Source organism: Nyctibius grandis, chromosome 5 (assembly GCF_013368605.1).
Source record: "Nyctibius grandis isolate bNycGra1 chromosome 5, bNycGra1.pri, whole genome shotgun sequence".
Lineage (NCBI taxonomy): Eukaryota > Metazoa > Chordata > Aves > Nyctibiiformes > Nyctibiidae > Nyctibius > Nyctibius grandis.
In genome coordinates, this window is record NC_090662.1 from 77051371 (window position 1) to 77068819 (window position 17449).

Sequence of the window (17449 nt, forward strand, 5' to 3'; positions counted from 1 at the left end):
ATTGCAACTACTTACACACATTTCAAGCCATTATACAACATAATGATGTCTTGCTTTATATTAAAACCAAAGCCTGCAGGGATGGAGCCTGTCTTTAACAAACACTGCTGGCTACCGAGAGAAGCCATCCATACTGGGGAATTACCTTCAGAAGGAACTTCTCAGCAAGGAGAGAAAGCACTGAATTAAACACTAAAGAAGAAATAAAAATCAAACACAGTATGTGTCTTAGAGAGAACATGCATGCAATAACCTTGTAACAGTTGTAAAGACCCATAAAGTTTCCTATTGTTCCTTGTGTGACCAAGCTTGCATGACTCATGCATTAGGCTTTGCCAGTCATGGACAATTGTGTGACCATGCCCATCTTGCTGTAATAAACACTCTCTGTTGTTCTCTGCTCAACACGTGGTTTCTTCATTTTCCTTCCTTTCAGGGCATTAACCTCAGTTGCTATTCTGGTCCTCATGGTGCTTGATAAAGAAACGGCTCAACTACAGAACTGGAATGAGACACATGACAGACAACAAAACATGTGAGTAGGAACCTTTTATACAAACACAGGCGTGGGTTCAATACCAGTGATATTTGGGAAGACAGATTTGCCATGACCACGTAGCAGAAGAGTGTTTGGCATGAGTTGCCTTATAGGGCAGAGAGAAGAGTTAGTTATAAACTAAGAACTTAACTTAAATTTAGCTTCAAGCATGGACAGCCTGAAGCAGAATCAGGCTCAACTGTCAGTAATACTATTCAATCAAAAGAACATGTTGGCTTTTTCCATTCAGCCTCTTCTTTTTTTTCCCCTTCCTCCTGTGATGAGAGCTGGGGTCAAAAGTCTAGCAATGCAGTGCCATAAAGTCTTCAGACTGAGAAGAATTTATAATTTTAAAACCCTCTATGCCTTTGCTTCTTTCCTTATTTGCCCTGATTCTTTACAGGCTGAATTTTTCCTTCCTTTCCTTCCAAATAAAAGTGGGGAAGGATGGATTCTGGGTGAAAAACATTTGTCTGTTTACTTGGTTAAAGAAGAGACACATGGCAATGAAAAAAAAGGTATTCTCTTTCTTTGAACTGAGATCACAAAAGACTCTGAGCATGCAAAAAACACTGCTGTTTGTTCACACAGTTCCTAAGGAGTGTTCTTGACTGTAAGTGTAGTGCATTTTCGATCAGCTATCTTCATGAGTGTGTCTCACGCTGCATGCAGACCACCAGCACACACCTTGCCTGAGCTCAGCACTGCATGATGCCTCCAGTCTCTGGTCCTTGGAGCCTTACATGTTCCAGGGATCAATCTGTGGCTCTGCTGGAAGTTGCCTTTGCAAGCTTGCTTTCCATACAGAGAGCCAATCTGAGCTTGAGAGCAGGCTCTGGACTTGTGTATTTCCACTTAAGCCCATACCACTTACTCAACCAGGACTCTTGCAATAGTGCACCTTAATGAATTCACGTTGGGATCCTGTTCCTACAGTGCATGGAAGACCCTGTTGAAATCACTGCTTGCATCTGACACTAATAAACTAAGCATTCCTGGGCACCGAGGCCAACAGGCATGGAGCAGCCCACGTCCATGCTAACGACCTGCCTACAAGAGGGTAGGGGCATGCAGACTACCTACTAGGGATGGGCCTGCAATGGTCCAGCTGCCAGACCTGCCTGGCAGCTGCTCGGGAGACCGTCATTTGAAACAGCCCCAGGTCAAGCCGGGAACTTTCTAACAGTTCACTAGTGCAGACAATCACAGTGAGCTTAAACTTAATGTTATAGGCAGACACCTTAAATGTTTTGTCTATAGATACTAAAACGAGTATTTAGGCAGATAGATAAGCATACTGCCCAAGTTTGGGAAATATTCTGTTTTTTAAAAAACATAGGCCAGGGTTGACAGAGAGCATAGTTTGGCCCAGAATTGTTTAAACCCCCCTGCCTATACATCTGCATTAGCTCAAGCAGGACTTTCAGTTTTAGGCTGCCTGAAAGTTGATCCATGCCATGTTTGCTGCTCTGCCCCTCCTCCAGCAGATGTGATTTCACACTAAGCTTTTAGAGAATTAAAATGTAGAAGCTCAGCCAAATGGGCATCAGCACCCATCAGATAAAAAGTTTGGATAAAAATTGCTTTAATTCAAATAAAAGTGCCTTGTAAGGACAGAAGACACAAATATTAACTACAGGCTACACAAGCTAGTGCTGAGAAATTTCCCGCTGACTTCAAAAGCTGACTTCTGTTATTAAACACACCTCATCATCTGTACTTTAAATCAAGAGTTTTTCTGTTCTAGCAAACAATCTCAGAACCTTAACTGAAACAGTTTAAGAAAAATGTCTTGCCCAATTATATTTACATCATTACACTAACTTTTGTTGCTGCTTGCAAGCAAGTGAGCAAGGCTGGGGAGCATTTCTTTTCATGAAGTGTTTTACTATTTTACCTTCCTTTCTTTGCTTTGCTTTGTTTTCTGTTTCTTCTGGTAGGGGAAACTGACAAATGAGAAAACCTATTTTTGACACTAAGATTAGGAATGTAAACACAAAAGTCAGGACACATTTCCCTGTGGCTGGAGTATTATCAGATGCATTGCGTGGAACTGTGCCTTTCATTTCAGTGATGGGTTACCTGCTTAAATTTAACAGACACAGCTGATGCCATGTTGGCAAACCAGCAATGCTGTGAGGCCCTTCACTTTGGAACTGCTTGACTTAGTGATAGATTTTTTTTCTTTTTAATTTTGAAAAAATATATTTGTCTTCTCCTTTTCCTTCATTCTCTTTCAACTTGCTTCAGATATTATAGTTCCACTGGACCTCATAGATACAGAAGCATCAGGCAAGGAATAAAAAACAATATGGAGTTTTACCTCCTTGCTAGGGAATTTTTAGTGTGTACTAATGTTTTAGTAAGAAGCTCTGCTGTGTGCAACAGTCAGTTTCCCAGTGATAAAGTCCCTTAGTGTCCCAAAGAAAGGGATATGAATATCTAAAAGAAACTTCCTGAATGATTTCACCAGGGAGTTTTCTTCAAAAGCTAGGTCAGAGCACTAAGTACATGAAGTTCCAGAAAGTGTTTGTTTTCAAGGATGATGTAAGTCATATAGTCATGGGAAAGATGGTCTGGGAGAGTCTACCTACAACTTCCCTTGCCCCAGTACAGGATCAATTACAGCCCTGTGGGTCACGACAGATTTATTTACCCTGTTGGTGAGGACCTTCAATGAGGCAGATATCACAGCAGCCCTGGGGAACCAATTTTGGAGCTTAGGCTCTTCAGTTTTTCCTCATGTCTAATTTGAACCTGTCTTGCTGCAACTTATCAGTTCTTGTACCAGTCATTCAGGATGTGAGCTAGTCTCTTCTTCTATGCAGAAGCTTTTTATGAACTTGAAGTATTCAATCATAAGAGCTCACAGGTTCTTTCTTCCTTTGTAAGCAATTCAAATTTTTCATTTTTCATCATACGTTATGTTTTAAATGACAACACACATTTGATCATTTCTTCTGTGATTTTCCAGGTCTTCTCTGACTTGAATTCCGTCAGAACTGGATCCTACATCCCAGCTGATGCCTTACCAGAGTACTTTGTACATCCTGCAGGCTAGGCACCTCTTAGTATGTCCCAGTGTGGAATTTGTCTTCCTTGCAAAAGCATAGTGCTGTGATTCCAAATACCTTCTTCCTCATCCAGGATCATTAAAAACTGAAGGTACTTCTTCCCAGTTCCAGCATAAGTATTAGAACCTAACTTCATGCAGGTTTAATCTGACTTTTTTTCTTAGTATTTATGGAAGTAAGAAATGACTTTACAGATAGTCATGTGAGTTCTCTTAAAATAATTTGATAATTGTAACAAATGAGTAGAGGCTAAAAGTATTCCTATTGTTACAAGAAAGATTTTTTTTCTTTCCTGAAATGGTGCCTATCATCAACTAACCTTGTTCTGCTGCAACAACTCTTAATTATTCCTGCAATAAAGACTGTCTCTGGAAAAATTAGATACCATCAGAAAAAGACAAATATTACATAAGTCCAGAATATGGGCTAACCTGACAAGTGATGTAACACATCAGTAGAGTAGAGAGATTTGTAATGATCCCTAAATCTATTGCTAAAATATAGCTGTATATCGGCAAGTGGAAATCCCCTCTTGTATATTACTTAATATATAGCTTTATTTTGATATAGGAGTACAAATTCCTGTATTTCACTAAACAGGGAAACTTTGAAATTAAAAGTATTTGTAAAACACAATTTTTGGCTGAATACTGCTATGGTGTGTTTGTGCAAAATATTTCACATGAGGAAGTGCTAGTATTTGTACTTACTAGGTACGAAATAGTTTGTTACTTATTTTTTTAATTAAACTATATTTAGAATCTCATTTAATCTCACTTTGGTAATTCTCACTCAAGAAAACAGGTTTACAGGTGAACTACATAAAAGGTAACTCTGCAAAGTGCATTGCTTTTAGGAATAGCTCTGAAGAGCAATGGCTTTCAGGGTGTGACCCCTGATTCATGGTTCTTGCCCTGCATTTTTTCAATCCTACATCTTGGCATGTCCACAGCTCAGGGTACATGTTTTTCACTTTGTCTCTTTGATCTACCATGTTAATTGTTATGAGCTGATCTAATTATTTTAAGAATTTCTCTTATTTATTTTTAATGAAAGAGGAAAATCTGCAGAAGACAACTTTCCAAGAAATGTGTATCAGAACCAAATTTGACCTTATTTGTGAGTGTTGCTTGGAATTTCTCTTTAATACGTCTTATTTCTCTAGCCTGAGTGCAAGAGTGTAAGGAAAACTCAAACATGAGCGTACATGATGGCTCAAGTTCAGCACCAATGCAAATGTATGGAAGGCCAATGTCAATGAGGATTCAGCAATTCTTTCAGCTCTGAAATGGTACAATTGGTATTCTTAAAATAATGTTTAAATAATGTCTAAATAAATAATTTCTTTCCCATCACCATTTCCACCAATTAAAGAAAACCATGCTTGGATTCACTTTTAATTTTAGTAAAACATTTACAACACATGCCAAGGAAAAATCTTTTCTACAGATGTTGTTAGACCCTTTATTAAATTCCGGAAACTTGGACAAAAGTGATTTTGACATTTGAAAGGTGAACAGCCTCCTGAAGTTCTTTCTTAGACAAAATATTCAGAGTTAATCTTCTGCTTCCACTTCTTCTTTGCCTTTACTTCAAAACTACCATCTCATAAATGGAGGACCATGTGGCTGGAACATATTTCCATTGCAGGTAAGTGTGTTTGTTGACACATATCAAAACAGCCATGGGAACAGTGTAAACTTGCTGAAGCGCATGTGGTGTCCCAAAAGACATTCCCCCTTTCAGTATCTATTCGGGACTTCGACCACAAAGTGGTGCTGTTGCAAAAGCTAACGGTTAATGAGGAAAACCAGTTCCCTGCTTTTATAATGACCCAAGGCATGCATTAAACCCAATAAAATTTTCATCCACTTACATAGCAACATGCCTATATTCTCTATAAATATTCAATTTTTTTAACATCAAACGTAATTACATTGGTATCTGTTAATACATAGAGAAAAATACATGTCTTCAAAGTATATAAAATGTTACATATTTTGAAGTCTGATCAAGGACCTAATTAATCAGGTCAATGTCTAGTAATTATTCCAATCAAATTCTCCAGAATTTAAAGATGAATTTCTACAGCATGCTTTGAGCAATATTTCAAATTCTTCAAGACAGAACAAAGACGTGTTCAAAGTAACAATTTTTGCTTGCCATGTCAGAACCTTGGATCCAAGGGCTACACATAAAATAAGGTGGCCATTTGGGAGCTTTGTTTCTCATAAAAAATTCAGAAATATATTTAAAGTGTAAAAAAAATCCACTTGTGCTAAGGGTTAGCATTAAAAAAAAAAGCACACCCAGAATAATAGATGAAGATGTAAAAATATCTAGAACAAAACAGCTTCAAAACAACAGAAACGTTTTTAGAGGAGAGGTTGGAAAACTGCGAGAACCAAACGTCTCCATTTTCTATAGCTGTGAAAACACCCTGTCTACAATGCTTTTTACAGTGCACACATATTTGGCAAGATTAAGGTGTCACATCTCAAATTACAAGGCATCTGATTGCCCACAGACCCAGACACAAGTACAGGGCAAAACCCCTCAACTTGTGCAAACTGCCTGGCTCTGATAGGTTTGCCTCCCATCAGAGGGAGGCAGCCCCTCTGCCTAGGACATTTACTTGTAACCGACTTATTTTCCTTCTTTTTTTTCTGGACTCGCTGCAAATGCGAAGTTCCCGGGCTAGGGCTGCCTTCAGATGCTTAACCCTTTGCCTACATCTCGGGGAACGTTCACCAGCCACAGGAAAGTTTTCTATTCCTAGCACTGTTTGTCTACTTCAGGAGATTAAAAGCTGAGTCATATTTTAGGCATTTCTCAGATCCGACTACAGTGCTGGGGCAGAGTGGGACAGGATTTAATTCTGATTCCCTCCTCTTAGCTGAAAAACTCTAAAAAGGATGGAAACTGCATTCAGCCAAGTGGGGAAGACAAAAAGGTTCTAGAGTTATTCAAGGTTTGAGTGGCTTTTTGATTGGCAAAGCAGCAAGTTTTAGTAGAAAATTCTTAGGAGGCAACAGTGGAAGATGACTCTCCTTCTGCACCTGGACAGTTAGAGGGGATAAGCGATGCAGGCAGTATTTGTGAGACAGATACAATTTGTAGAGTTTAGAGTTCCCTAAATAGGATCATTTTATGATTGAAAAAGTCAGATAAAGGAAAACAACAAAAAACACTGACTGTGTTTCTATTCACAGTGGAATATATTTCAATAAAACTTCAACGACTGCCTAGGTAGATTGAAATGTCTTAAAGAAGATGGTACAATGCTTTGACAGCATGAGAGGGCTAGTCATCCTTACACAGCGAGGGGAAAGAGGAAAAAAATTCCGTGGTTAAATAACAAAAGAAAAAAACTTCATGAGCTAGTAAAGGAAGTATTCTTTAAGGAAATGATCTGGTGGCTCTTAAGATTTGAAGTGTTGTATCATATCTTATATGACCACATTCTTATAGTTATGACTTGCTCAATTATGCTCGAATCAAATAGAAAAGAAAGATGACTTAAGCATGTAAATTTAGAGGGAGACTTAGAGGCATGCAGCTAAATTTATCAGCCATCTCTGTGAGCGATCCTCTAAATAAAAAGTTTGGAAACCAGTCGCTGCTGGTTGCTGATGAACTTTCCATGTTTTTGGCACTCACCATCTTTTACTTAATGGACTAATCTGCAAATCAAAACAGCAGGAGTGGCTGGACTCAAACGCATCCTAAGGTCTGTTCCTAACAGTGGATATTTCTCCCAAAACTTATTTTTGTGTCATGGGGGGTGACATGGTTGACAGAAATGCTGACCAAAGAAATAAATTTGTTTAAGATTTTGAAGTAATTAAAAAGAAAAAAAAAGAGGAGCCAGAGGAAGAAAGCAGAGGCTTATGGCATTCTAGTTCTGTCTCTCTATTTCACCTGTTTTACATGTCCTATAATGACTTCTGAATACCGGTAAGAACAGCAACACATGCTGGCAGTTTGACCAAAGGGTGTGCGTGTGCATGTGTGTGAGTGTGCATGTGGGAGACAGAGAGACTATGGGGGAGAGGCAGGGGGGAAGTGGATGGACCATTAGAGTGCAAACACAGAGACATTCCTGCAATAAAATACTTGTCTTTTGAGAATCACAGTCCGGAAGAGATGGTTATGATTTAACAAAAGAATCCTCTAAAATGTTCCCTGGTGCTAATACGGTTCTTAATAACATGAAAAGATTTTGCCAGGAAGAGGAATGAAACTGTCAATCGGATTAAAAAATGAAAATAGGCACATGATGGTTTTTTTAAAGTACACGGGGGGGGAAAAAATGACCTTTATGACGGTTTTGTCATTTTCAAAAAAATGCCTCATTCTCTGAAATTCTCCCACCAGGCAAGGTTATTATAAATGGTAGGTAGGGAAAGCAGAGCGTGGCAATAAAGGGGTTAATCTGCAGAGCACAGAGCCATCTGGCTGAGCTGGTTTGTTATAATCGAGCAGATTATGTTCACGGGACTCAGAGTTTAAGGCTCCTCTCCCATAGAGCAACTCTGCACAACCCAAGCAGACCAACTTTGGGACTTTGAATGAACATATTTACATCCACCTTTCTCTTCATGTCGACTTTTCTGGAAACATTCACACGGATGCCATGGTTACTCCTACCACGGTAAGGGAAATTTGACGTTTTCTAATAGGGTCCTAAGAGGGCGGGGAGGGGAGGGGGGGAGAGGGGTGCTTTAAAGAAGTATAATGGGGAGGAGGGGGGGGGTCTTGTAAGCAGTAGATCTGTCCCAAATGTTGTTGCCTTTCCCATTGTGCCTCCTCCTTCCCCCACCCTTACGTGCCCTATAGCTTGCTTTAGTCCTGAGGTTCCTCTCTCCTCCTGCTCTGCACGCTGTTGTTCAGGTCCCTGGCAAGAAAACAGCAGAGGAGAAATATGAGGTGCTAAAGGAATCTGATTTAAGAGGCAAAAGCAAAGGAGACGCAGTTTTATTTTAAGAGGGAAACCAGCAACTTCAGATATAACAAAAGGGGTTGCAAACCTTGAGTGCAGATTGCAAGAACCAGCCTCAGTATACGTAGCATGCATGCCCTCAGGGAAAGTTAGAGCCCATGACAAGCAAAGTCCAAATTCCCAGTTTCTAGACCTCGCCTGTCTCAGGTAACTAACTTCATTGGAGCTTTCTTTTTCTGTGTGTGCCAGACACTGGAAACCCTGTTCATGACCTTTGAATCAGTCCCCATTCTCCTCAAACCCAAACACTAAATTTTCTGGGAGGAACTGGAGATCAAAGGATTCCCTGCACATCTGTGTCTAGGTGAAAAAGATACACTCACTTCGTGCTAGGACGGTAGGAAAGCTGTTCTTATGCTGCAATTTACAGTGTTTGGTGAGTGCCTTCTAGGAATGCAGCACACAACTAATCAACACAGACACACATATAGAGAGCAAAATAGAAAGCTGTTTCTCATCTAAACAGCTGAAATGCAGCTTAAAGCGTCAGTTACTGGCGAGTCCTTATGGAGACACCAAACTCCTATTAGCCAAGCAGGGAAAAAGTCCTTGAATGGTTTAGATAGTTTTCTGATCAGTTCTTAATCCTTCATTAAAATAAACGGGAAAGCTCTGTGTTGGTCCTATCTCTTGAACTATAAATATGCAGTATCTGGAGAGATGGATATTTTGGATTGAACAGGGCTGCTATGCACACATTCTCTGGTTCCTATATTGCAAAACCAGTTATTTGGAGATGACTGTGTGTGTGTGAGGGGGGTTGCTTTTTCCTCCCCCCCTTTTTAAATAGACAGGGATGTGTGCTATATGGTCCAGTCAATTGTTTACAACCTTTCAGAAAGCACTCTTTGCTCTTAGGCTCATATGATTTGTTGCATGAGGAGTGCAAATGGTATGTAAAGTTTGCCTTTACATCGTGCCTTCGGGAAAATACCCAAATAGGAGAAACATTCTCAGGCACAAAAATACCTGATCTGTGTGAGCCTGTAAGTGGAGGAGAGGTGCAAGAAACACCTATAAATAAGACGTAAGAAAAAGGAAAATCTAATAATAATAATAAAAAAAAGAAAAACACACTTTGTGGCAAGGCAGACAAAAGCAATAGTGAAAGGAAGAGAGTTCAGCATGCTTCCAGCTGCTAGTAGTAAAAAGACTGGTCTTAGATACATGTCAGTACCAGGAGCTCTGTGTTAGCATGGCAGGGGAAGGAAAACTAGACATGATTGCAGGTGGTGGACCCAAAATGTGCGGAGAAGAGGTGTAGAAGTGTGCTATATGTTGAGGTATGCAATACATGTAGGTTTAGGATTTTTTTTTTTCCAGAGAAAGAAGAACTAAATGGTACACTGAAAGACAGATGTAAGGAGTTTGGAGGGAAAGCGTTATATACCAAAAATAAAAAGCTATGTATTGTGTTGTGTATTGGGGTAAAAAGGGCAGATGAGCCATACAAATATGCTCAGCTTAAAAGGGGGACTGCCGCAGGTCAACTGGAAAAAGAGGATCTTTGTGGGTGGAAAGAAGTTTAGAAGCTCAGAAGGGGAAGTAACCCTTGAGAGGGATGGGAAAAGGTGCAGACTGGAGGGGGGGTGAGGGTATGAAAGGGACATACAAGGATGCTAGGGTCTGCCAGGGGGAGGTAGGGTCTTGAGTGGGAGTGGAGGGAGAAAGGTGAAAGCACAGGGCACAAAGGATGTTTGGAGGAGGAAGAAAAATGTGGACTATTGTCTATTTGGAGAAAGGTATGGAAAATAATCAGCTACATGATGCTTATAGGGGGCGTCTAAAGGAGACACCTTTGATTCTGTCAAGAAATAGATACGAGGATGTATTTGTGAGGAAGGTGTTAGAGTATGAAAGGGAAGACTTGCGTGGTGATGGAAACACATGCTGAGGACAGGAATGTAGAGGAAACAATGAGCAGGATGGAGATAGGGTGTGGTGATGGGAAAAGGGTATAGGGATCCATAAAGGTATGTGAGGGGGGTAGTTGCTTAGGGAAATTTCAGAGGATGTTGGAAGCCTGCTGGAGTAGTGCTATAGACATGTGCTGCCCAGGTGTGAGGGAAAGACAGAACTGAGGAAAAAGCCATGTGAAGGTCCTGTGAGGAAATGCAAGATAATGGAAATCATGGGGGCAGGGTGAACTGTGACAGGACTATAAAGATGTGGCAGGTCTTGAGAAGCATGAGAATGGGGAAAAATGAGGAATGTAGGAGGCCTGAGGATGAAATTAAGAGCTGTGTTTTCTGTAAAGATGACAAAAGTTGGTTTAGAAGAGGTATAGGGCAAGAGAGAACAGGGTGAGAGGAATTTTAGTTTTGTATCACTTTGTAGGCAAATAGAGAAAGTAGTACAAAGGCACAGGAGCAACTTGGCGAGCAGAAACAGAGGATGCCTCCTTACTGGGCAGTTGGGATAACACAGGGGAAGAACAGGCAATATGTTACAGGGGAATCAGTTGGGGAAAACAATGGAAAGTAAGGAATAATGTGAGGGGTGTCGGAGGAGAACACATACACAAACAAAAAGGAGTGATTTTCTGTTAAGAGAGATGTTACAAATGTGTTTATATCTCTGTGGTAGGTACTGGCTAAGTGAAGCAGCAAGAGGGAATGCAACAAACGTGCTAGTGGAGAAATGACTAAAGATGTAAAGATGTGGGAGGAGAAGGAATGGGAGGGATAACTAACTGGAGGGTCGTATAAGCCACATGTCTGTACTAAGGTCAAAAGTAAAGTGTGAAGTGCACGGGGAGGCGAGTGGAATTAGGATCTGTAGGGCATGAAGTGGAAGTGAATGGGAATGACAGTTCATGTTACGAGGGGTGGGAAGCTTAGCATAGGGTGACACACGATGGTGTGCAGGCAAGGAAAGTACCTGCCAGTTTGTGCCTGCTTGTAAGGACTGTGGAAGAGAAGGTGAAAGGAGTGAAAAGTTGTGTCTGATAAGAGAGATTTGTGCACACAGCATGCTCTAGGTAAATGAGGGAAGCACAGGTAAGGATTGCAGACCTGGGTGTGGGGCCTGGGAGAAGGAAAGCAGCTTATGGGGAAGGGAAGAGTGATAAGGAGTGGGAAAAAGTTTATGATGGGTTAAGCCATCTGTAGTTATCTGCCTCTTAGTTTAAGGGAGGCTGTTTAAGTGTGCAAGGGGCCCTACATGCATGCATAGCAGCATGAGAGCAGGTTGGGAGTTAAGTGCAAAGGGAGAGCAAGTAGGAGGCACAGGTAAATGCATATAGTCAGTAACAATAGGTGCACGGATATACGAGATGCTGGTTTTGCGATTGGATCAGAGACAGATGTGTTCAGTGGGTGTTGTGCTTAGGTGACTGGCGGAGTGGTAGAGGGAAGCATGGGTTGAGAACAATGAGAACGATCCAGCCAGTCTGCAGGAAGAAGCTGAAATTGGTGAGGGGCATGTAAGAGTACCGGGTTGCTGTTAGGGATGTATGTCTCTGTGGAAGTTAAAAACATGCACCCAGGAAGCCATGCTGATGTGTAAGAAAGATGGCTATCGGAGGCCAGCTGGAGAATCATGTGTCCACTGTGTTTGTGGCACAACTCTTTGTGTTGAAATAAGTTATGTAAGGCACACAACAGAGGTGAGTTTTGTGAGTGCTAAGAAGCAGTGTTTGCATTGAGAAGGAGGGTAGGGAAAGATGACTAACTGAGAAAATGGTTTGGTGCGTGGGTAGCAATAGGATCAAATGTGCACTAGATGTGCTTGCCTTCTGCATGATGTGCACAGCAGGCAGACCTTCCTTTAGAGATTTTGTAGGCTTTTTCTAAAGAACTAGTGAATAATCCTGAGAAAATCTCAGGATGTCTAACTGAAATATTTACACTACCTTCCTTCATTTGGAGGCACATCAATGCACCTTATTTTCATGCCTTAAAACTTCAGTATACTACTGCTGGCACAAAATAGCACAGAGATTTCTCTAGGACCAGTTAAGAGGGCTACTAGGTAGTTAACAGGGCTGTTGGATGAACAACCATTGGGTTGAAGTACACATTAGGAGTACAGAAGTCAGTCAAAGCAAACAAGAAAGTACTAGCTTTCTCCATGGCTTGAAGAAGTACTGGAGTAATGTGCAGCTGGTTGAAGGTTGAAAACATAGGATACATCTTGGGTATGACAGAGAAACACTAAGAATGTCTTTCCTTTCAAAACAATTTCATATATTGACAACATCTGTTCTTCAGATCTGTTTGACAAACATCTTCAAATTTTGCAGCTTGCCTAGGGCTTCAGTGTCTTCTTAAGCACTGTCCTATACTGGGTAGGAAAGTGCCCATTTCCATCCATAGCTGATTAGAAGATTGTGAGTAATCCTGTCAGACTTACACTGGGAGAAGACAGTCTGATCACACCGACCTGCTAGGTATGAAGGCTAAAGCTTCTGGGCCCAGAGCTTACATGGCATCAGTCACATAGAAGTTCATGGATCCCTTTCTGGTTCATGCCAAGGATCAATTCTTGCCAAAAAAAAAATAGGTAGCCTGCAAAATACTTAGATAATAGGCAGTTAGTGCTTGTGCAGCCATGGCCTGTGTTGGGAACCTGTTGTGCTACTTTATGTATTCGTTTCCCACTGCAGAGTCCAGTTCAAGCTCTCCAGCTGGATAATTTTTCCTGGCAGTGCTTGGAGCTTGTTGTACTCAACGTAAAGCCCCTTTCTTCTCTGGTTGTGGTGAGCTTCCCACCATGGCACGTTGCAGGCATGGGGGACAGTGAAGCAGCTGTCCATGAGGGGAAGATGGGTGACCACAGCCAATGGTCCTGGCCACTGGGATTCAGCTAGCCTGAAACCACAGACTGCAGCCTGCTCAGCCCACTGCTGCCAGCACAGCCCAGGGTAATGCCCTGGCCTCCAACTACTCTGCTTCTTCCCTGAGAAAATAAAAAGCAAACAGTAGCATCAAACTGTCAGCTGGCTGGGAAAAGAAAAAGGGATTGATAGGTACAGTTATTGTTGAATCGTTGTAGGAAGGGGATCACAGAATCACAGAATCACAGAATGGTTAAGGGTTGGAAGGGACCTCTGGAGATGATCTAGTCCAACCCCCTGCCAAAGCAGGTTCACCTAGAGCATGTTGCACAGGGTTGCGTCTAGGCAGGTTTTGAATATCTCCAGAGAAGAAGACTCCACAACCTCTCTGGGCAGCCTGTTACAATGCTCTGCCACCGTCAAAGTAAAGAAGTTTTTCCTCATATTCAGATGGAACTTCCCATGTTTCGGCTTGTGCCCATTGCCCCTTGTCCTGTCACTGGGCACCACTGAGAAGAGTCTGGCCCCCTCCTCTTGACACCCACACCTAAGGTATTTGTAAGTGTTGATAAGATCCCCTCTCAGTCTTCTCTTCTCTAAGCTGAACAGACCCAGCTCTCTCAGCCTCTCCTCATAAGAGAGGTGCTCCAGTCCTTCGATCATCTTTGTAGCCCTTTACTGGACTCTCTCCAGTAATTCCTTATCTTTCTTGAACTGGGGGGCCCAGAACTGGACACAGTACTCCAGATGTGGCCTCACCAGGGCCATGTAGAGGGGCAGGATAACCTCCCTTGACCTGTTGGCCACACTCTTCCTAATGCACCCCAGGATACCACTGGTCTTCTTGGCCACAAGGGCACATTGCTGGCTCATGGTGAACTTGTTGTCCACCAGAACACCCAGGTCCTTCTCTGCAGAGCTGCTCTCCAGTAGATCAGCCCCCAACCTGTACCAGTGCACGGGGTTATTCCTCCCAAAGTGCACGACTCTACACTTGCCTTTGTTGAACTTCATGAGGTTCCTCTCTGCCTAGCTCTCCAGCCTGTCCAGGTCTCACTGAATGGCAACACAGCCTTCTGGTGTATCGGCCACTCCTCCCAGTTTTGTGTCATCAGCAAATTTGCTGAGTGTACGTTCTGTTCCTTCATCCAGGTCATTGATGAATAAGTTAAACAGGACCGGGCCCACTACTGACCCCTGGGGTACTACACTAGCCACAGGCCTCCAACTAGACTGAGCACCGCTGATCACAACCCTCTGGGCTCTGTCGTTCAGCCAGTTCTCGATCCACCTCACTGTGCACTCATCTAACCCACACTTCTTGAGTTTTCCTATGAAGATGTTATGGGAGACAGTGTCAAAAGCCTTGCTGAAGTCAAGGTAGATAACATCCACTGCTCTCCCCTCATCAACCCAGCCAGTCATGTTGTCATAGAAGGCTATCAGATTGGTCAAGCATGATTTCCCCTTGGTGAATCCATGTTGACTACTTCTGATGACCTTCTCCACATGCTTAGAGATGGCATCCAGAATGAGCTGCTCCATCACCTTTCCAGGGATAGAGGTGAGTCTGATCGGTCTGTAGTTGCCTGGGTCCTCCTTCTTACTCTTTTTAAAGACAGGAGTGACATTGGCCTTCCTCCAGTCCTCAGGAACCTCTCCTGTTCTCCATGACCTTTCAAAGATGATAGAGAGTGGCTGGGCAATAACATCTGCCAGCTCCCTCAGCACTCGTGGGTGCATCCCGTCGGGGCCCATAGATTTGTGGGTGTCCAGTTTGTCTAAATGATCTCTAACTCGATCCTCCTCAACCAAGGGAAAGTCTTCCTTTCTCCAGACTTTTCTCTTGTACCTCCAGGGTCTGGGATTCTTGAGGGCTGGCCTTAGTAGTAAAGACTGTGGCAAAGAAGGCATTCAGTAACTCCACCTTCTCTGCATCCTCCGTCACCAGGGCACCCTCCTCATTCAGCAGTGGGCCCACGTTTTCCCTAGTCTTCCTTTTACTGCTGATGTACTTGAAGAAGCCCTTCTTGTTGTCTTTGATGTCCCTTGCCAGATTTAATTCCAAGCGGGCCTTGGCCTTCCTTGTCGCTTCCCTGCATACTCTGACAACCTTCCTGTATTCCTCCCAAGTAGCCTGTCCCTTTTTCCACATTCCATAGACTTTCTTCTCCCATTTCAGTTTTGTCAGAAGCTCTTTGCTCGTCCATGCAGGTCTCCTGCCTGCTTTGCTTGATTTCTTACTCATAGGGATGCACCAATCTTGAGCTTGGAGGAAGTGATGTTTGAATATTGACCAGCTCTCATGGACCCCCCTGCCCTCTAGAGCGCTAACCCATGGGATACCCCCAAGGAGGTCCTTGAAGAGGCCAAATTCAGCTCTCCTGAAGTCCAGGGTTGTGGTCCTACTTATTGCCCTGCTTCCTCCATGCAGAATCCTGAACTCCACCATCTTGTGGTCGCTACAACCCAGGCTACCCCCAGCTTTCACATGTCCAACCAGACCTTCGTTATTTGTTAACACAAGGTCTAGCAGAGCACCTCTCTGCGTTGGGTCCTCCACCACCTGTGTCAAAAAGTTATTGTCAATGCTCTGTAGGAACCTCCTGGACGGTGGGTGCCTAGCTATGTTGTCTTTCCAGCAGATATTGGGGTGATTGAAGTCTCCCATGAGAACTAGGGCCTGCGATCGCGAGGCTACTTCCAGCTGTCTGTAGAAGGCCTCATCTACTTCCTCTTCCTGACCAGGTGGCCTGTAGTAAACCCCCACAACAGTGTCACCCGTGTTAGCCTGCCCCTTAATTCTTACCCATAGGCTTTCTACTCGTTCTTCATCCTTCTCTAGGCTCAGCTCGATACATTCCAGTTGCTCTCTCACATAAAGGGCAACTCCACCTCCTCGCCTTGCTGACCTGTCCTTCCTAAAAAGTACGTAGCCATCCATGACAGCATTCCAGTCATGAGAGCTATCCCACCATGTCTCTGTAATTGCAATGAGATCATGGCCCTGCGACCTCACATAGATCTCTGATTCTTCCTGTTTATCCCCCATGCTGCATGCATTGGTATACAAGTATTTCAGAGAGGTAGCCAAGCATGCAGGTTTCAAAGCACGAGCAACCAAGCTGTGTTCAAGCGCATAGAACATGGGGTATTTGTACCCGCCTGGACTCCTTTGTAGCCATGACATGGACAGAGAAATGTGTTTGCGAGGGCTGGAACATCTGTGTGTCACTGCAGATGCTTGTTGGTGTGGGGCCATGTGTGTGTCTCCTCGTGGTGACTAGGAGCAGACAATGAAAAGAAGCAGAGTGTGGGTAGGGATGACAGAGGTGGATGGCAGCTGTTTCTGTGTGGGAGACAGCCATCTGCGTTCGTACATCTGTTGGTGGGGGATGTGGAGATAAGTCGCTTTCTGAGGGGAGAGATGGGATGTGCGTGTGAAGAGAGAAGTGGTAAGGGTGGATATGGAGTAGTTTCAAGGTTGTGAAATGAGTGCTAGAGGGAATATACAGAGCTATGTTCCTGATTGTATCATGAGCCTTAAGTCCATAGGGGAAGAGGACACCTCTGCAGAAAGCCTCAAGGAAGATTATACTTCCTGAGGAATTAAAAGAAAAACACACCCAAGCATCCAGTTCAGTTAAGACGCTCATCTCCTTCACATGGTACAAGTATCTTGCTGTGTGAGCAAGCTAAGCAAGGTGCCTCTTTCCTTCAGGGCAGCAAGCATTTGGAAAGAGCAGAACTAGATAGTATACTCCTCCCTCTCTTACCTTTCTCTGCCTCTCTCTCCTCTCCATCTCTTCACACACACGCAAAAGGGACTGTCTCAATTCGGCTTCTAAATTTCTGTTTGAAATTTCCCTCTTCAGAAATGTGCAATAAGGATATGAGTGGATGAGGACACTGGTGTGTTGGGGAAGGCTGTGTGTCTGTACATGTTGAAACAAGGTTCACTGGTAGTCATCTGGAGCTCAGAGAAGTAACGTGTTTGTTGCATTTCAATGCACATAGAAAGGATAGCAGGTAATTCAACGTTTCCATCAGGCAGTGCT

The 17449-nt window shown here is 43.0% G+C and overlaps 1 protein-coding gene across 1 annotated transcript in view; it reads left to right on the forward strand.

Moving 5' to 3' along the window:
- The first annotated feature begins 8097 nt into the window (after positions 1-8097).
- Positions 8098-17449, forward strand: part of NTF3 (neurotrophin 3) — a 59719-nt gene continuing 50367 nt past the window's right edge. Inside the window, exon 1 of the mRNA XM_068401137.1 lies at positions 8098-8266. Within this exon, the coding sequence (XP_068257238.1) occupies positions 8249-8266 (18 nt within the window). The 5' untranslated portion in view covers positions 8098-8248. The remainder of the gene's footprint in view (positions 8267-17449) is intronic.